This window comes from Ranitomeya variabilis, chromosome 4 (assembly GCF_051348905.1).
Source record: "Ranitomeya variabilis isolate aRanVar5 chromosome 4, aRanVar5.hap1, whole genome shotgun sequence".
NCBI classification, from domain to species: domain Eukaryota; kingdom Metazoa; phylum Chordata; class Amphibia; order Anura; family Dendrobatidae; genus Ranitomeya; species Ranitomeya variabilis.
Window position 1 is genome coordinate 604,601,076 of NC_135235.1, and position 20,935 is coordinate 604,622,010.

Sequence of the window (20,935 nt, forward strand, 5' to 3'; positions counted from 1 at the left end):
CCGCTACAATGGGAGCAGAGATGCTTAAATTTGCAGTTGGACCCAAACCTGCACTGCCCCTCATTGAACTGCCAGCATAGTCCCGGCTTACGCTCTCCCGAATTACCCGACTGTGTCCCGGAACCTGACCCACCGGCCTGACCCGAGGATCCGGATCCCCCATGAAAGGAATGCCCGAATTTGTACTGCGCCATGACCCACAGCCACAAACCGATATCCTTCTGATCCCACCTTATAGCAGGCCGGATAGCTTTCCGCTGCCGAAATTGCTCATCGTACCTGAGCCATGCCTGCCCCCCGTAAACCCGATAAGCCTCACCAATGGCATCCATATAACAAAACAATCCAGCGCCGTTCTCCGGAGCTTTTTCGGCAATCACGCTGGCGAAAATCGCAAACGCCTGCAGCCAGTTCGAAAACGTCTGCGGAATCAGCCGCCACCTCCGCTTTTCCTCATCATCTTTCTTGCTTTCTTCCTTTTTCCCCTTATCCAAATGAAACTTCTCAAGCGGAAGCAACGAAAATATCTCAACGTATTCATCCTTACCAATTTTCTCTTTCACTTCCTTTTTAAGATGGGCCCCCAAAGGACCCTCAAAACATACATAAACTTCCCCGTGAGCCCTATCATCAAGATGCACCCTGCATTCCTTCTCCTTTTCCGTCTGCACCGACACGGAAACCGGAGACGCCTGCACCTGTGCTGTCGCCACCACACCAACTGTGGGCCCGCAAGGGGCTACCCAAGCAGCTAACTGCCTCTGCTCCAACAAACCCCTATCCAACCTAGTCAATAAAGCCTGAACGCTTTCTAACACCTCCTGCATCTACACCTGCCATACTACCCCGCGTACCACCAACAACCGGTACGGACACATTTGAAATACTTGGACTAGACACAGACATATACTCACCAGGCTGCGAGGAGGCTGTGACTCCTCCAGCCGGAATGCCGGTCTCCTGACGTCCCTGCTGCACGCACTCCTGCCTCGGCGAAACTTGCTGCGATCGTTGCACCTCGTACGAAGGACCCGGTGCCACCGCTGACGAATAGGGTGTCCCTCCGCTTCCGGACGACATGCTCGCCGGTCCTGGTGCTCCTGCCGAATCCCACTGTGTGACACACGCCCGATCAGGCAGCGCTGCTGCGCCCCCGCTGCTGTCCATTTGTGCAGGATAGCTCCCTGCTCCCGACGACCGGACCGGCACCTGGCTGGGCCGCCCATCACCGTCCGCCCCCACGCTGGCTCCACCGCTGTTCACATGAAAAGGGACAGGCCGTGCGACAGGAGCATCGCCGCTGCGGCCCCCCGCACTGCTGCGCCTCCCTCGCTGCCCGGCGCGCGCTGGCTCCGCCCCCCCTTCTGGCGCGAGACTGAGGCCCAGCAGCCGCCGATGAGGCCTGCCCGGCGGTAGGATTCCTCCCAGGCCGGGGCCTGCTGGCAACGGTACTCACCGGCGCCCGGCCTGGAGGGTCCCTGGAGGGGCTCCTGCGCCTGCGGGAGGCCCTGGGAGCCATATCTGGGGACAATCTTTCCGGAGGCCTGCATCTCCGCGCACGCCGCTCCGGCGGGGACGCCGCTGTCGCCACCGTGCTCCCGCCGAGGATTCCTGCCACCTGCGCCTCCAGCCAGCCATCAGGGTGTCCAGCAGCCGCTGCCCTGAGGCTCTCCAAGACCCGGTCCAACGCTGACATGGTAGGAGATATGCTCCGGGGGTTTGAAGAGCGGGAACTGACAGACCCCACCCCCAACTACCCCATATAACCCCCCATCCTTAGTTCCTCCTCCCAATTACCCTAAATACCCACCTCCAACCCCTTGTCATGCTGGCCTCCGCTCAGGCCTTGGTTGAGGGGGTTGGGCGGCCCTGCTCCAGCCATTACTTTTCACTGGCTTTGTATATAGTTTGGTCTTTTCTGTGGTAACATATGGATGCGAAACCTGGACAATAAAACTACAAAGAAGAAGAATAGACGTCTGCAAAATGTGGTGCTGGAGAAAGATGTTATCAATACCATGAATGGCAAAAAGAACAAAAATCTATTTTGGAACAAATCAAGCCAGACATGTCACTCAAAGCAAAGATCACCATGCTACAACTTATTTAATTTGGACATATCATATGAAGAGAGCAATCACTGGAGAAGGACATCATGGTGGGAAGAATAGAAGGAACAAGGTGAAAAAGAACAGCAACCTGATGGCTTGATACTATCACAATAAAGGCAGAGAGGACCCTGGTGGACCTATCTAGACTTGTGCAAGGTCGATCTTCCTACAGCGTGTTCATCGAGATTAAGCCGATGGTCGTAAAAAGAAAGTTACACCTACGCTATGTACATAGTAAAATATAGAATATTTGGGTCCTATATGTAGAAAACATATTTATTATCTAGGGAGTGATATGTTACCAGGAGTGTATATAATATAGGAGGATGTAAATAATGGGGGCAATGTTCTTGGTTCAGTACAGCATGTTCTTCATGCAATATAGCAGCAGTGGGGCCCCCAGTGATAATCCTGGCACCCTCACATGTAATGACTTTTTAAAATGTCTTCTTTTGTTTTCTTGCATTTCAGAAGCAATCTCAGCTCATTGTCCCAGAGCACACGGTCAGGCTACTGGGGGCGTCACTCAGCTGGGCCAACAAGGACAAGTCCAGTAAAAAGCACGTCATAGAAGTGAGTGGCGCAAACCCATATGTATTATGTATCCCCCATCACCTGTGTCCTGTGTTATTTGCCCCTTTGCAGCAGCTGCTGGACACTGACAGTCTAATAGTCTAGTTTATTATCCATTACTACCATTCTGTATTGTCATTATTCCACCCGGTAAGTAATCGTGACCTCCAGACCTTCTCATGTATCCATATTAAATCTTATTTGTTTGTTCTGTGTCCAATATTTTTTTTTTTTCTCTTTATCGATGTTTCCAAATTGCTCTGTATGTTTTTCCAGTCCATACTGCCCCCAGTGGCTACTTCTGCTTACGGCTCTGCAGCCTTAAGTTTTGTGTTGAAATGAATGGTCTTTAAACTAATGTGGTTGTTCTGACTTTTCTCCAGCTGAGAACGCGAGATGGATGTGAGTATCTGATTCACCACGACTCTGAGGCCATCACCAAAGATTGGTTTACAGCAATAAGCAAAAGTATTGGCAAGAACGTGAACATAGTAAGTGTTTGGCCCTGATTCTGCCTCCTAGTGACTGACGGGAGCCTTGTCTGATTACCAAAGCCTTAGAGGGGTTTTCTCATGAACAAAAGTTCATTTTAATCAATAGATCTTGGAATAATAATAATTTCCACAATTGGATGGGTTTAAATAAAATGTTCCTGTGCCGAGATAATCTTATAAATGTGCCCCTGCTGTGCACTGTGTAATGGCTGTGTCCAATTGTGGAAATTTATTATTATTCCAACAACTATTGATTAAAATAAAAGGAGTTTTCCCACAAACAAAAGTTAAGTCTGATAATAAACCTGCGTGTCGGATGTACAGGATATAATTGTGTAGGTTGAAAAACACAGGTCCATCAAGTTCAGCTTTTCTACTTTATCTATCTGTACATTATTTATAACTCACAATGTTCTTTTATTGTGAGAAAAACATTCAGCCCTTTTTAAAATTTTGATATAATATCTACTACTTCTTGCAGTTGGGCATTCCACAGTCTGACTATGCTGAATGAAAAGAACCCTGTCCTATTTAGCTGCCGGAATCGTCTTTCTTTCACCCATAATGCATGCCCCCTGGTCCTTAGTATGGTCTTTGGAAGAAATCTGTCATTTGTACTGACCACACATGTATTTATATGTATACAGTGGCTTGAGAAAGTATTCATCCCCCTTGGCATTGTTCATGTTTTGCTACCTCACAACCTTTACTGCGTTTTTTTTTTTTTTGAGTTTGCATCAGTTCATGTAAAGAACATGCCTACAACTGTGAACATTTGGCTTTTTTTATTGTGAAAAACAACAAATAGGACAAAATAACTGAAAACTTCAGTGTGCATAACTAGTCATCTCCTTAAAGCCAGTACTGTGTAGAGCCTCCTTTTGTGACAATTACAGCTGCAAGTCATTTTGGATAAGTCTCTATGAGCTTTCCACATCTTGCCACTGGGATTTTTGACCATTCCTCAAGGCGAAACTGCTCCAGCTCCTTCAAATTAGATGGTTTCCTCTGGTTAACAGCAATCTTAAGGTACCTTCACACGAAACGACTCTACAACGAGAACGACAACGATCTGATCGCTGCAGCGTCGCTGTTTACATCGCTGTAGAGATGTCAAACACAGCAGCTCCAGAACGACGCAGGAGCGATCCTGTGACGTAGCGGTGACGCACTTATCGTTCTCACAGGTCGTTAGCTCCATGTTTAACATTGCTGGCATCGTTGCTTTTGCTGTCAAACACGACGATACACGGCGATCTGACGACCAAATAAAGTTCTGGACTTCTAGCTCCGACCAGCGATATCACAGCAGGATCCAGATCGCTGCTGCGTGTCAAACACAACGATATCGCTATCCAGGACGCTGCAACGTCACGGATCGTTGTCGTTCTCGTTGTAAAGTCGTTTCGTGTGAAGGTACCTTTAAAGTCTGACCACAGATTCTCAATTGGATTAAGGTCTGGACTTTGACTAGTCCATTCCAAGTGAACCTCTGTCCCAGTCTCAAATTACTGACAGACTGAAACCCTCCAGCATCTTCCCCTTTATTCAGTCACCGCTCTGGTCCCACGGTGTGTTCTTGCAACCTCAACTTTTGACTGACTGAAAGTCGGACATTACAGATCAAGTTCTCAATCCAAGTCTGAGAGTCAGAACAAGGCTTTCATAGTGTACTGACCTCCGGCTTGCTCCATGAAACACTGGAACATCCAGGAAGTCACAAATTGCCGGAGACAGATGGGAACAGTGGTGATAGAAGGGGATGACAGCTGCTGGTGAGCACAATACTCGGGTCAAAGACCTTTAGATTAGAAACACCACTCCAATGCTGAAGAGGTGTGGAGCGCCCCCAGATGCAGGGCCGCGGGGTACTCAGTACCGGACCTCTCTGTCTCGGTCTTGGGGTTGTCACGGTGGCCTGACCCGGTCCGTGACCCTGCTAAGGGGCGTCCAATTAAAGGTGGTGGTGCGTGGTGCGATGAAATAACGAGGACACAGGGTTGCAGTCTCTTTACCTCTTTACTGAAGGCTTCGGGATCCGCAATCCAGAGTACTGCTAACAGGGCTGGCTGAGACCGGCCGGTCCGAAGGCACATCCAGAGTTCCCTTTGCAGGTGGAAATCAGTGCCTACCTACTAGCGCCTGGGTGTTGTAGTACTTCCCTGCTGAGCACCACGGGATAGTCCTCACAACTGTCGTGTATGTTTCTGTTCTTTCTCTCCGTCCCCCAGATGATATGGATAGGACGCACCCGTATGACGGGGTAGGCCTGGAGCTATTTTATAGGGACCCTAGAGACGCCCCTCTCCCACAATTTGCCTCTGTTGTCTTCATTAGGTGATTTAGGTGAGACAGCCAACCTATAATTAACTGCCCTGCTGTTGGTTTGAAGTAATGCTTAGAGCCCAATACTTCCTCGGCGTTCCGGCCACCGGCTACGCGCCTCAGTAGGATGTTGCCGATCTCGGGGCACGACTCCTACTGGTTCTTTCGCCTTTGTGCTGTGATCTCGTTTCTCACTTCTCCACAATAAACCTCGCTTCTTGTCCTTTCTTAAGATACCGCCGCAATGTAGTGCAGGCGCGGTTCCGTAACGATCTGTCCTTTTCGCTAGGCCTCTGTCAGGATCCCACCCCTGACAGGGACCCCCCTGAAACCTCTTCTCTCACTAGGTGTTGCCTGGCCAAAACCCAGTCAGCTTCTCCCCAACTTCCTATCCAGCCCCCAGTTTTACCCAAGTGTGAGGAGTGGCCTAATACATAGAACCCTTTTCTCCCCCTGGAGGCCAGAGTGTGAAGTGTAATGTGTGACTGTGATACCTGGTCAGGTGAACTCCTTTAGTGCAATCAGACGTACCATCACTCCCCTTAGTGGCAGAGCGACGTTACTGCAACGACCAGGTCTCTGGGGCGCTGCAGGTGCATTATGTTGGATTTAACGAATATACACACCTCGCATCCCTTTTTTTAAAAATTAATCATTATTCTATTTCCTAGCATTTCTGAATGTAGCCAGGTTTCCAGAATGCCCACAAAATTACAATCTGTGACTGACCTAAGTTTCCAATTCATTCATTTTGTTTGCAAGACTTTTTGCATTCTCCAGCAGTCATTTAATACTATTGGTGCGTTTATTACTCCTACCCACCTCCCTACTTTTCCTGTCTGTCCCAGCACCCTAAATCCTCATTGACCCCTACTGTTTCCTAGTGTGTGCAGAATATGGAATAGACTAAAAGGACAATCGCACCCAACCTCCCTCCCTCCAGATCCTAGCTTAACCCCTTCATGACCTTGGATGTATTCATACATCCAGGTGATTGCCGCCAGGTGTTCAGTTGACACCCGGCACTCACTACCAGAAGAGGTGCCTGCACTGCTCCCTGCAGTTTAACTCTCTCTAAATGCTGCAATCAATATCGATCGCCACATTTAGAAGGCAGGCAGAGGGAGGAGGCTCCCTCTGCCTTCCAGTCGACACACCCCTCAACATCATCGCGAAGGGCTGATCGTAGCCATGGAGATCCATTGTCGTCATGACGACACTTGGGTCACCAGGGCTAGCAAGTTAGTTGGATCATGCATGATCTAACTAACTTGTTTCAGTGCAGCACTGACAGCTCATAAAGCATAGCTATGCTATATAACTGCGATCAGAGTGCTGAAAATGAAAGTCCCATTGTTGGACTAAGTAAAATAAAAAAAAATTAGAATAAAAAAAAAAACAAATGGAAGAAAAATTAAATGAAAAAAAGTACACATTTGGTATTGCCGTGTATGGGAACGACTCAACCTGTAAAACTAGTCCCGCTAGTTAACCCCTTCAGTGAAAACCGTAAAAACTATGCTTTTTCATCATACCGAAAAAAGCAAAAAGTGGAATAAAATGCAATCAAAAACACGAATAAAAACAAAAATGTTGTCCCTAACCACATCTTGTCCCGCAAAAAACAAGCCACCATACAGCTCAATCAGCGGAAAAATAAACGTATAACTCTCAGAATACAGCAATGTAAAAAAAAAAATTTCTGTTTTTTATTGTGTAAAAGCACCAAAACATAAAAATGTATAAATGTGGTATCTCTGTAATCGTACTGACCCAAAGAATAAAGCTGCCCCGTCAATTTTCACATGCAGAACAGCATACAACCCCCCCCCCCCCCCCCAAAAAAAATAAATAAATAAATAAAAAATCCTGAATTGCTCTTTTGTTCATTTTTGTCACCAGAAAATCTGAATGGAAAGCGTTCCATAAACATTGTGCCTGAAAATGGTACCAATAAAAACGTCAAATCGTCTGCAAAAAACAAGTCCTCACATGACTGTCCGCAGAAATATGGAAAAATTCTTGCTCTCAAAATATTGCAATGCAGAAACTAGTTTTTTTGCAACAAAAAAGCATCTTTTAGTGATTGACAGCAGCCAAACCTAAACAACCAATATAAATCTGGTATCATAACAACCCAACGAATAAAAGTAGTATAATCAGTTATACCATACAAGGAACAGCGTAAAAAATAAAACCAATTCTTCATCTGCTGTTGATTTTATCATTGTGCCTCCCAAGGATCGCAGTAAGGTCAGTTTCATACATCAGTGCCTCCGATACGTGTAGTGACAGTTTTCTCACTTACCGGAGACACTGACACGTAGACCCTTTCAAATGAATGGGTCTATGCAGATGTCAGCGTGTTTTCAAGGAGCGTGTGTCCGTGTGCAAAACACGCTGACATGTCTGTTTTTGTGCAGCTGCACGGATCACACGGACCTATACAAGTCAATGGGTCCGTGTAAACACGTATCGCACACGGATGCTGTCCGTGTGCCGTTCGTGTGCTTTTTTAAAGTCATAGGGTTAAAATTGAAACAAGTTGTTTCAATACACGGACAGCACATGGATGCAGCACGGACACATGGATGCCACACGGATGTGACAAACAGAGACTGATATCTCCGGTACTGGAAATATCAGGACATGTGAAACCGGCCTAAGGGTCGGCACACACTTAACCAGCGCTCTACGCCAGATTTTCGTGTAAATCTCTGAAATACGTGATTCAGGCAGAGCACCGGTGGAAGATTCCCTATAATGAGACAGATGGAGGCTCTGTGGACACCATCTGACCTGTGATCGGGCGGTGTCCCGTCTTTTTAGGCTTGCATAAAAGTGCCATCAGCCACAGTTTTGTGCACCTCTGGAAACAACGATACCATTGAACAAAGGTCAGACAGATTCAAGAGTAACTGCTGCCTCATACTAGTGAATGGATCCCACAGGGGTTTCCTTGCAATCACGTAATTCAGAGATTTAGATGGAAACCCCTTTTGTGAGCATTCAGCATAGAGTGCCGGATAAATGTGGTCCCAACAAAAGTTTCAACTAAATCGGCAAAAAAAGCAAGTCCCCACTCAGGTCCGTAATCTGTTAATGGAAATATAAGGGCTTCCATGTTACTGGTAGTACATAGGCTCTGGAAATACACTATGGATCTTCTCCGCCTTCAAAAGAAATCCAGCGAATTTTGCACTCCCAAATCCAAATGCCCGCAGTGTGTCTAAACCACATTTGGCATCCACATGTTTGGCATTTTTGCAGCAATGACAGCCTGCCTAATTTTTTTGTCACAGCTCAATGTTATATACTTCTGGGAAGCACCTTGGTGCTCACCACACATCGATATACATTCCTTGAGGGGTCTAGTTTCCAAAATGGGGTCACTTGTAGGGGGGTTTCCACTTTTTAGGCACATCAGGGGCTCTCCAAATGCGACACTGCATCCACTAATGATTCCAACAAATTTTGCTTTAAAAAAAAAAAAAAATAAATCAAACCCCACTCCTTGCCTTTCAAGCCCTACCATGTATTCAAACAGTAGTTTCCCCCTGTATTTTGGGTATCGGCGAACTCTGCAGAAATTACGCAACAATTTGTACTGTGCATTTTTTTCCTGCTACTCAAGTGAAAATGCAAAATGTGGGGCTAAAAACATTTTTGTGGGAATTTTATTTTCAAGGTGCTAACCACACAACTTGATAAATTACTTGAGGGATCTAGTTTCCAAACTGAGGTCACTTGTGGTGGGGTTTGCACTATTTAGGCTCCAAAATGCTACGTGGCATCCGCTCTCGATTCCAGCCAATTTTGTTTTCAAAATATCAGGTAGTGCATCAGTCCTGTTGTGTGCCCAAAAAAGTAGTTTTCCCCCACATATAGGGTATTGATGTGCTTGGGTGAAATTGCACAACAAATTTTGCGGTCCATTTTCTCCTGTTAACCTTGTGAAAAAAAATTGGGTCTAAAGTAAAATTTTCGTGAAAAAGTTATATGTTCATTTTTACCTGCCACATTGCTTCACTTCACGTGAAGCACCTGAAGGGTTGTTATTTTGAATGTGTTTTTTACAGCACCTTAGAGGTGCAGTTTTTAGAATGGTGCAAATTTGGGTTATGTTCTGTCATATAAGCCACTCAAAGTCACTTCAAATGTGATGTAGTCCTTTTTTTTTTTAAAGGTTTTGCAAATTTTCTTGGAAAAATGATAAATTGGTGGTCAACTTTTTACCCTTCCAACTTCCTAACAAAAAATTGTTTCAAAATTATGCTGATGTAAAGTAGACATGTGGGAAATGTCATTTATTAACTATTTGCGTGACGCAACTCTGTGGAAAAAATTCCAAAATTTGGTGAAAAATTTCCAATTTTCAAGCTTACTTTTTATGCACTTAAACCAAACACAAGTCATATTGAACAAATTTTCCTACTTTCATGAAGCACAATATGTCATCATGAAGCACAATATGTCATGAAAAAACAATCTTCGAATTTAGTGGGATCCGTTGAAGTGTTTGAGTTATTACCACATAAAGTGACACTGGTTGGAATTTTAAGTTTGGCCTGGTCATGAAAACTGGCTTGGTAGTTGAAGGGGTTAAAAGCTCCTCCATCCATGTGACCATTTCCCCCCCCCCAGCACAGCTGCATGCTCCCCATTAAGTTGCAGCCTGTCCCTACTGTAGTGAAGGAACAGATGATTGGCCTCGTGGAGACCAAAACATCCAACACCGCGGAGACACCATCACGTGTTTCTCAACGCAGTGATCCAGAACACTGCCCCCATCCCTTATGGGAAATATGCAAATGCATGTAGGATAGCTGCGGAGACACCATCACATGTTTCTCAACGCAAGCAGTGAATAGCCAGACCTTTCCCCGGGAAGGAACAACCACGGGAAGGGCAGCATCCAATAAAGGAAAACATCCAATACAGGAAAACCACCTATGCCAAGCATGGTATCCATCCACAGACAGCTGTTTCGGGGTGTTTGCCCCTCATCAGTGTGGAGTAGGAATCTGGCTATTAGGAGCAGTGCCTAGCAGTGTCCCTACTGTAGAGCCTGTTGCCGACAAAAGTCGGTCCAGTTCTCCATGAACCCAAACTTTTTTATTTCCCTAAGCTCCCACTGTTTTTTCTAGTGACACTCTTGGCACCAACAGTATTTCTGAAAAACACCACCTAGTTCCCTGTAATCAATTTTAAGGCCCTTCCACCTCCCCCTAACTTTGTCATTAGTACTGATGGGTACTATGACTGCTGGGTTTTCCCCAGCTCAACCCAGCAATCTATCTGATCCACAATATGCCAAAACCATAGCACCCCGCAGACTGTAAGGTGGCCAGGGTGGTAGTCGTGGCAACGGGCTGTATGGTTCCCACACCCTGGAGCCCCACAGATAGAATAAGTGTCCCTTCTGCCGCATGTGCAGCGTGCGCGGCAGTACACTTACTGTACGTTCACTGTCAGAGTCCTCTCAAGTTCTGTCTCCGCGTTTCTGAGCTCCACAAAACATCTGAGACACAGTTCTTTTCCAACAGTTGAACTTTACTAAACAGCAGGGCATTCATCACACTTACAGCACAGGTTTCACAAAGGGACATTTTCTGAGCTTTCCTTGCCATCCGGGCAGATTCTATCATTTTTGTCAGTTCTGTTTCTCTTCTTCCAGCAATCCCTGCCTTATCTCTAGACAATCTGTCTCATCCGTGCCTTCAGTGTCACCAGCAAACTGCCATCCCCTCGTCCGGTTCCAATAGGAAAAAGTGCCAGGAACGCCATCTCAGCTACTCCTGCCCCAGTCGTAGATCCCGGATTCTTCATGGGACGGTCCTTCCTAAGCTGGTGCCCACCTGCATGATCCTCAGCCTGTGGCCCCATCTGTTATGGCCTGGTGATGTAGGAGCGACATGCGACTAGCTCTGAGCAGGTGGTAACTATACAGACTATGCAGTTCCTGATCTTAACACAGACACTAGCAGTAGCCGTGGGATTTTCCTGTCACTCCCTGGACACCTCGTCACAGCCGGAGAACTAGCTACCCCTAAAGGTAGAAACAGGAAAGCTATCTTGCCTCAGAGAAAATCCCCAAAGGATAGGACAGCCCCCCACAAATAATGACTGTGAGAGGAGAAGGAAATGACATACGTAGTATGAAACAAGATTTAGCAAAGGAGGCCACTTCTAGCTAGATAGAATTAGTACAGGACAAAACACTGTGCGGTCAGTAATAAAAACTAGAAAAAGTCCACCGCAGAGAAATGCAAAAATCTCCACACCTGACTAAAGGTGTGGAGGGCAAACTCTGCTGCCCAGAGCTTCCAGCTTAGCGGAATAGGTTCATACTGATAAGCTGGACAAATCAGCAAAACATAGAAAGTGCTGAACAACACAGTCCACAACAAGTGAACTGCAAAAGGACAAGCAAGGACTTAGCTTTGCTGAACTGGTCAGAGTGTCAGGGAAATCCAAAGAGCCGTGACTCCAGGCTGGAACAATTGACAACTGGCATTGAATGAGGGAACAGGCAAGACTAATATAGCCGAGCCAGAAAGACGATCCGTGAAAACAGCTGCTGATGCTAAATCCCAGAAGCAGCCATACCACTCAAAACCACAAAAGGGAGCCCAAGAACAGAATTCACAAAAATGCCACTTACAACCACCGGAGGGAGCCCAAGAGCGGAATTCACAACAGTACCCCCCCCTTGAGGAGGGGTCACCGAACCCTCACCAGAGCCCCCAGGCCGATCAGGACGAGCCAAATGAAAAGCACTAACCAAATCGGCGGCATGGACATCGGAGGCAACCACCCAAGAATTATCCTATTGGCAATAACCCTTCCACTTGACAAGATACTGAAGCCTCCGCCTCGAAAAACGAGAATCCAAAATTTTCTCAACCACATATTCCAACTCCCCCTCAACCAACACCGGGGCAGGAGGATCAACAGATGGAACAACGGGTACCACATATCTCCGCAACAAAGATCTATGGAAAACATTGTGGATGGCAAAAGAGGCTGGAAGGGCCAAACGAAAAGACACTGGATTGATAATCTCAGAAATCTTATAAGGACCAATAAACCGAGGCTTGAACTTAGGGGAAGAAACCTTCATAGGAACATGACGAGAGGATAACCAGACCAAATCCCCCACACGAAGCCGAGGACCAACACACCGACGACGGTTAGCAAAACGCTGAGCCTTTTCCTGTGGCAACGTCAAATTGTCTACCACATGAGTCCAAATCTGCTGTAACCTGTCCATCACGGAATCTACACCAGGACAATCAGAAGGCTCAACCTGCCCCAAAGAAAAACGAATATGGAAACCAAAATTGCAAAAGAAAGGCGAAACCAAAGTAGCCGAACTGGCCCCATTATTAAGGGCAAACTCTGCCAACGGCAAGAAAGCCACCCAATCATCCTGATCAGCAGACACAAAGCATCTCAAATAGGTTTCCAAGGTTTGATTAGTTCGCTCAGTTTGGCCATTTGTCTGAGGATGGAACGCCGAAGAAAAAGACAAATTAATGCCCATCTTAGCACAAAAGGCCCGCCAAAACCTGGAAACAAACTGGGAACCTCTGTCAGACACAATATTCTCCGGAATGCCATGCAAACGAACCACATGCTGAAAAAACAATGGAACCAAATCAGAGGAGGAAGGCAATTTAGGCAAAGGCACCAAATGGACCATTTTAGAGAACCGGTCACAAACCACCCAGATAACAGACATCCTCTGGGACACAGGAAGGTCCGAAATAAAATCCATGGAAATATGCGTCCAAGGCCTCTCCGGGACAGGCAAAGGCAAAAGCAACCCACTAGTGCGGGAACAGCAAGGCTTAGACCGGGCACAAGTTCCACAGGGCTGCACAAAAGAACGCACATCCCGTGACAAGGAAGGCCACCAAAAGGACCTAGCAACCAAATCTCTGGTACCAAAAATCCCAGGATGACCGGCCAACACAGAACAATGGACCTCAGAAATTACCTTACTTGTCCATCTATCAGGAACAAACAGCTTCCCCACAGGACAGCGGTCAGGTTTATCAGCCTGAAATTCCTGAAGCGCCTGCCGCAAATCAGGGGAGATGGCAGACAGAATCACCCCTTCCCTAAGAATGCCAACCGGCTCAAGGACTCCAGGAGAATCAGGCAAAAAACTCCTAGAGAGGGCATCCGCCTTAACATTCTTAGATCCCGGAAGATATGAGACCACAAAGTCAAAACGGGAGAAAAACAGGGACCACCGAGCCTGTCTAGGGTTCAGCCGCTTGGCCGACTCGAGGTAAATCAGATTCTTATGATCGGTCAGGACCACAATGCGGTGCTTGGCTCCCTCAAGCCAATGTCGCCACTCCTCAAATGCCCACTTCATAGCCAAAAACTCCCGATTGCCGACATCATAATTGCGTTCCGCAGGCGAAAACTTTCGGGAAAAGAAGGCACATGGCTTCATCAAGGAACCATCAGAATTCCTCTGTGACAAAACGGCCCCTGCCCCAATCTCAGAAGCATCAACCTCAACCTGAAAAGGAAGGGAAACATCCGGCTGACGCAAGACAGGGGCAGAAGTAAATCGGCGTTTAAGCTCCTGAAAGGCCTCAACAGCCTCAGAGGACCAATTTGTCACATCAGCGCCTTTCTTCGTCAAATCGGTCAGGGGTTTAACCACACTAGAGAAGTTGGCAATGAAACGGCGATCAAAATTAGCAAAGCCCAAAAATTTCTGAAGGCTCTTCACAGATGTGGGTTGAATCCAGTCATGAATGGCTTGGACCTTAACAGGATCCATTTCTATAGATGAAGGAGAAAAAATAAACACCAAAAAAGAGACCTTCTGAACTCCAAATAGGCACTTAGACCCCTTCACAAATAGAGCATTATCACGAAGGATCTGGAATACCATCCTGACCTGTTTCACATGAGACTCCCAATCATTGGAAAAAATCAAAATATCATCCAAATACACAATCAAGAATTTATCAAGATAATTGCGGAAAATATCATGCATAAAGGACTGAAATACAGAAGGAGCATTAGAAAGCCCGAAAGGCATAACCAGGTATTCAAAATGGCCTTCGGGCGTATTAAATGCAGTTTTCCATTCGTCACCCTGTTTAATACGAACAAGATTATATGCCCCTCGAAGGTCAATCTTGGTAAACCAACTAGTCCCCTTAATCCTAGCAAACAAATCAGAGAGCAAAGGTAAAGGGTATTGGAATTTGACCGTGATTTTATTAAGAAGGCGATAATCAATACAGGGTCTCAAGGAGCCATCCTTCTTGGCAACAAAAAAGAATCCCGCTCCCAATGGTGACGAAGACGGACGAATATGCCCCTTCTCTAAAGACTCCTTGACATAGCTCCGCATAGCGGCATGCTCTGGCACAGACAGATTGAAAAGTCGGCCCTTAGGGAACTTACAGCCAGGAATCAAGTCAATAGCACAATCACAGTCCCTATGTGGAGGAAGGGAACTGGACTTGGGCTCGTCGAATACATCCTGGAAGTCTGACAAAAATTCAGGAACATCAGAAGAGGGGGAAGAGGAAATTGACATCAAAGGAACGTCACTATGTACCCCTTGACAACCCCAACTAGTCACAGACATCGATTTCCAATCCAGCACAGGATTGTGCACCTGTAACCATGGAAAACCCAGTACAACAACATCATGTAAATTATGCAACACCAGAAAACGGCAATCTTCCTGATGTGCTGGAGCCATGCACATAGTCAGCTGAGTCCAATACTGAGGTTTATTCTTGGCCAACGGTGTAGCATCAATACCCCTCAAGGGAATAGGACTCTGCAAAGGCTGCAAAGAAAAGCCACAGCGCCTGGCGAATTCTAAGTCCATTAAATTCAGAGCAGCGCCTGAATCCACAAATGCCATGACAGAAAAAGATGACAATGAGCAAATCAGGGTCACAGACAGGAGAAACTTAGGCTGTACAGTACTGATGGTAACAGATCTAACTACCCTCTTAATACGCTTAGGGCAATCAGAAATAGCATGAGCAGAATCACCACAGTAAAAACACAGCCCATTCTGACGTCTGTATCCCCTCTGTTCCACTCTAGTCAAAATCCTATCACATTGCATAGGCTCAGGTCTCTGCTCAGAGGACGCTGACATATGGTGCACCACTTTGCGTTCGCGCAGGCGCCGATCAATCTGAATGGCCAGAGAGATAGATTCGCTCAAACCAACAGGCGTGGGGAACACCACCATAACATCCTTAAGGGCTTCAGAAAGACCCTTTCTGAAAATTGCTGCCAGAGCATCCTCATTCCATTTAGTGAGCACAGACCATTTTCTAAATTTCTGGCAGTATAATTCTGCCGCTTCCTGACCCTGACACAGGGCCAAAAGTGTTTTCTCAGCATGCTCTACAGAGTTAGGTTCGTCATACAATAATCCGAGCGATTGAAAAAATGCATCTACATTAAGCAATGCCGGATCCCCTGACTCAAGGGAGAATGCCCAGTCCTGAGGGTCACCACGCAGCAGAGAAATTACTATTTTAACTTGCTGAATGGGGTCACCAGAGGAACGGGGTTTCAGAGCAAAAAACAATTTGCAGTTATTTTTAAAGTTCAAAAACTTAGATCTATTCCCGTAAAACAAATCCGGAGTAGGAATTCTAGGCTCTAAGGCCGGAGTCTGAACAACATAATCTTGAATACTCTGTACTCTTGCAGCAAGCTGATCCACACGAGAAAACAACCCCTGAACATCCATGCCCGCATCCAAATCCTGAATCACCCAGAGATTAAGAGGAAGGAAAAAGACAACACAGACTAAAGAAAAAAAAAATGGCTCAGAACTCTTTTTCTTTTCCTTCTTTTGAGATGCATTCAGCTCATTTTTGGCCAGTTGTACTGTTATGGCCTGGTGATGTAGGAGCGACATGCGACTAGCTCTGAGCAGGTGGTAACTATACAGACCGCAGTTCCTGATCTTAACACAGACACTAGCAGTAGCCGTGGGATGTTCCTGTCACTCCCTGGACACCTCGTCACAGCCGGAGAACTAGCTACCCCTAAAGGTAGAAAGAGGAAAGCTATCTTGCCTCAGAGAAAATCCCCAAAGGATAGGACAGCCCCCTCACAAATAATGACTGTGAGAGGAGAAGGAAATTACATACGTAGTATGAAACAAGATTTAGCAAAGGAGGCCACTTCTAGCTAGATAGAATTAGTACTGGACAGAACACTGAAAAAGTCCACCGCAGAGAAATGCAAAAATCTCCACACCTGACTAAAGGTGTGGAGGGCAAACTCTGCTGCCCAGAGCTTCCAGCTTAGCGGAATAGGTTCATACTGATAAGCTGGACAAATCAGCAAAACATAGAAAGTGCTGAACAACACAGTCCACAACAAGTGAACTGCAAAAGGACAAGCAAGGACTTAGCTTTGCTGAACTGGTCAGAGTGTCAGGGAAATCCAAAGAGCCGTGACTCCAGGCTGGAACAATTGACAACTGGCATTGAATGAGGGAACAGGCAAGACTAATATAGCCGAGCCAGAAAGACGATCAGTGAAAACAGCTGCTGATGCTAAATCCCAGAAGCAGCCATACCACTCAAAACCACAGGAGGGAGCCCAAGAACAGAATTCACAAAAATGCCACTTACAACCACCGGAGGGAGCCCAAGAGCGGAATTCACAACACCCATCCTACCATAGCAGCTCTATCCCCACAGCCGGCCGACTGTCTGCTCTCACTGCTGCATGCACCTTGCCCTGGGCAAGGCTGCCCGGACTCTGCTGCCTATACATGAAGTAACTCTCCTATATCCCTATGGCTCTGCCCTGCTTTGCTCCAGCTCCTTCCTACTGACAACCCCTATGCTAACTGTACCTAACCAACACTACTAATCTATTCTATTCCCTATCTCTATGATGCCCCCCACGGTCCTATACTACTTAAGATTCTATCCTAGTTCTATACAGAACACGTATTACAGACATCCACTTTACAGTACATGGCACATACATATCACATTTACATTAATGAACCATGAGGTGCCGCACGTCATCATGTGAACAGCGTCCAGGGGAGAGGAGGAATGTGAGTGTCCCTACCACCTCCTTACAAGACAACAACACTGTTCAGCATTTACGGTCTTTGTGACAGATGACCCAGTCTGTGTGCCTAATTAGTCACCTACCAACAACACCTGTCTGGCCTTTGCTGCACTCCTATTTCCCTCCTTCCTAAAGCAGCCATTTTCCTTGTTGCTAGGAGCAACGTCCTGCTGTAGTGATCCTAGACTTGGGCCTAAGTTCCTAATATCAGCCAAACAGGCATATTTGCTATGTTGTACCAGATCAGGACTAAGCTCCCTGGTACATTTCCCCTATCCTTTCTTTTATCTGTCACAAAGCTACCCATTTCTAGGTCCTGATCTTCCCCACCTCCACCCTTCTATATATCACTGGCCCCAGCCAGAGCCACTCGGTGAGCTCTAAACTCCTCTCCAGGTTTACAATACTCCTGAGTATTGTAAGCTGCATATTTAAATCCATTATCCAGGCTTCCAAATATGGAACATACTAACATTGAGTCCAGATATATTCACTTTCAAAAGACTGCTCAAGCCATGCATACATCTCACAAGATGCACACCTAGTAGCATTGTCTATGGATCACATGTTTCGGTGCATTTACACATCTGTGGGCAAGGTCCCCTAATTTGGCAGGTCGTGTCTTTCACATCATTGAGGTTCCCTCTAGATGCAATTATTATCATTACTATTAGGGTCTGGATAATTTTATTGTTCAGAACTTCTCGTGAATCTGTAACTTTTTTTTCTAGTCCTCAGATTACACCTCGGAGAACGAGACTGAGTCGCTGAGTGATTTTGGGTCAACTGAAAAGTTAGGCATTAAGGATGAGAAGAAGAATTCTGGTAAGAAAACCTTAGGTGGTGGACGGCGGTAAGAATGATAGCCAGAGTTGAAGAAAAAGATTCACAGGATCCTGGTCCTGCAGCCACGTCTGTAGTGTGCAGCCTCTGGACTAAAGCCCTGAATACTTAATTCCTACCTGCCAGAATCTTTGCCACTGCTTCTGCTTGGTAGGATGTCTTGCGTGCATTATGCCACAATGATGATGTGCCAGGCCTACTAATCAAATGAGGGGCCGGGGGGTGACAGGACTCTAGTCCAGCAATCGGATTACTGACGTGGCCACTGGCCCAAGGTTTTGGGATTCCTTTTGCTCAACTTCAGTAGCATTATAGTGTATTTTGCCTAAGCACTCTACAGCAGCTTTGCACATAATTTAATTTCTGGATCTTCTACCGGCAAAAAGAGAGATGGCATGTAGATCAGCAGGTTAAAGTAACATAAGGGTGGAAGCTTCTGTGATCTAATAACCAAAGATTTGCTTTTTGCTGTCAGTTACTCTTGTAGTAGCCACAGAAGCTAGCAGCTATAGGATGCAGATTGCCATCCTTGCAGCTTTAGCATTGAGTGGATGCCAAGTATTGGGATCAGGGGACCTCCTTACCATGTGTTGTGTATCTACAGGTCAGAACTCGGACAGTGACCGCAATGTGAGGTCAAAACTGAGGAAGTTCCTACAGAGAAGACCAACATTACAGTCCCTCCGAGACAAAGGTTACATTCGCGGTAAGCAGAAATGTTCTTACAGCACACATGCCCTTCCCATGTGCCTGCCATGCACTGACATCTTCATTATTTCTCCACAGACCAAGTCTTTGGCTGCCACTTACATCACCTGTGTGATCGGGAGAAGAGGGATGTGCCTGAGTTCGTCAGCCAGTCCATTGAGGTGGTGGAGAAAAGGGGTAAGTTCATGGTCCCCACCCCTTCTTGATGGTGGCTGCCAGCTATCCCAATATGTCTGAAATATAATTGTAAGGTTGAAGAACTTTGTGCTAAAGTGGTATTTAAATTGCACGCCCGGGACAAGTGCACAAGCGGGAGAAATATCATTGATTATTTTCTAGCGCCAATAATTCTAAAATACTGTAAATACAAAACTGGGGGTTTACAGTACATGCCATTATTTAGCAATGCAAAGCAGGGTATATCTAACCATGGCTCAGAGACGCAAGTACAATGGGAGTAAAGATGGATACCTATTGAAAAATGATGGGCACCTACCCATTTTTTTGTGGGGTAGGCTGTGATGGGCAGTAGCCTCCATGAGAACCATAATGGTAAATGATCACCAGCACAAGCCATTATTCATCCAAAGACATACTGATAGGGAATTTAGATTGTGAGCCCCAACGGGGACAGCGATGATAATGTGTGCAAACTGTAAAGTGCTGCGGAATATGTTAGCGCTATATAAAAAATAAAGATTATTATTATTATCTGGCGTGATACCACTGGAGGATTTGTAGTGGTCGCACAGTTCCCTAGGCTTCAATAAAAGACTAAGAACTTCTACATCACCAAGTGTGAGGGCAACCCCCAAGTTATGTTCCTCATCTAGAGACTGTAACCATTATGCTTGTATCATCACTCTATATAATGTCTGTAATAGTTAGCCACTTTTACTTCACAAGTTTCTGTTTCATCATTTTGGGATGTAGGTTTGGACATTGATGGCTTATACCGTATCAGCGGGAACCTAGCGGTCATTCAGAAGTTACGCTATAAGGTGGATCATGGTGAGTCTGTGTGTATATATGGGATCCAGTTACCCCTAAGGAAGTGATGATGGCGATGATACATGTGGGATGTGTGTGTATATGTATGTATATTATATTTACATACAGTGGCTTGCAAAAGTATTCACCCCCTTGGATTTTCACCCATTTTGTTACATTGCAACCTGTGTTTAAATATTTTTTGTAATCCAATTTGTGTGTGATGCATCAGCACTAAACAGTCTAAGTTGGTAAAATGAGAAAATATAGGCTAAATTTATGGGATCAAATAACTAAAAATTGGCATGTGAATATCTATTCACCCCTTTTCACTAAGTGTCACGTGGTCTGTCAGTACATACACACCTTTTCAGAGAGGCCACAGAGGCAGCAACACCATTAAGAAAGAGGCACCACTAACCAAACAACACCATGAAGACCAAGGAGATCTCCAAACAAGTCAGGGACAAAGTTGTGGAGAAGTATACGTCAGGGATAAATAGATAGATATAGAGAGAGAGTTTTATGAGCGTTTTAGTGGTAGGAGTACCATCAAATCAATTATCAAATGGAAAGCACATGGTACCACAACAAACCTGCCAAGAGAGGCCACCCACTAAAACTCTCGGCCCAGACAGGGTGGGCGTTAATCAAAGAGGTAAATCAATAAATAGAAACCCACTGGAATCAAACCAATACAACTCCTCATCACAGAAACACCATTTCCACAGTGAAACATGGTGATGGCAGCATCATTATGTGAGGATGTTTTTGGCAGCA

At 45.9% G+C, this 20,935-nt stretch overlaps 1 protein-coding gene across 6 annotated transcripts in view; it reads left to right on the top strand.

The window, feature by feature from the left end:
- ARHGAP27 (Rho GTPase activating protein 27) overlaps positions 1-20,935 on the top strand; it is an 82,026-nt gene that overhangs the window by 54,935 nt on the left and 6,156 nt on the right. For all 6 annotated transcript variants that reach the window (XM_077253314.1, XM_077253317.1, XM_077253316.1 and 3 more), the window contains 6 exons: positions 2,583-2,684; positions 3,068-3,175; positions 18,346-18,439; positions 19,062-19,163; positions 19,244-19,342; positions 20,099-20,176. In XM_077253314.1, the coding sequence (XP_077109429.1) occupies positions 2,583-2,684; positions 3,068-3,175; positions 18,346-18,439; positions 19,062-19,163; positions 19,244-19,342; positions 20,099-20,176 (583 nt within the window). The remainder of the gene's footprint in view (positions 1-2,582; positions 2,685-3,067; positions 3,176-18,345; positions 18,440-19,061; positions 19,164-19,243; positions 19,343-20,098; positions 20,177-20,935) is intronic.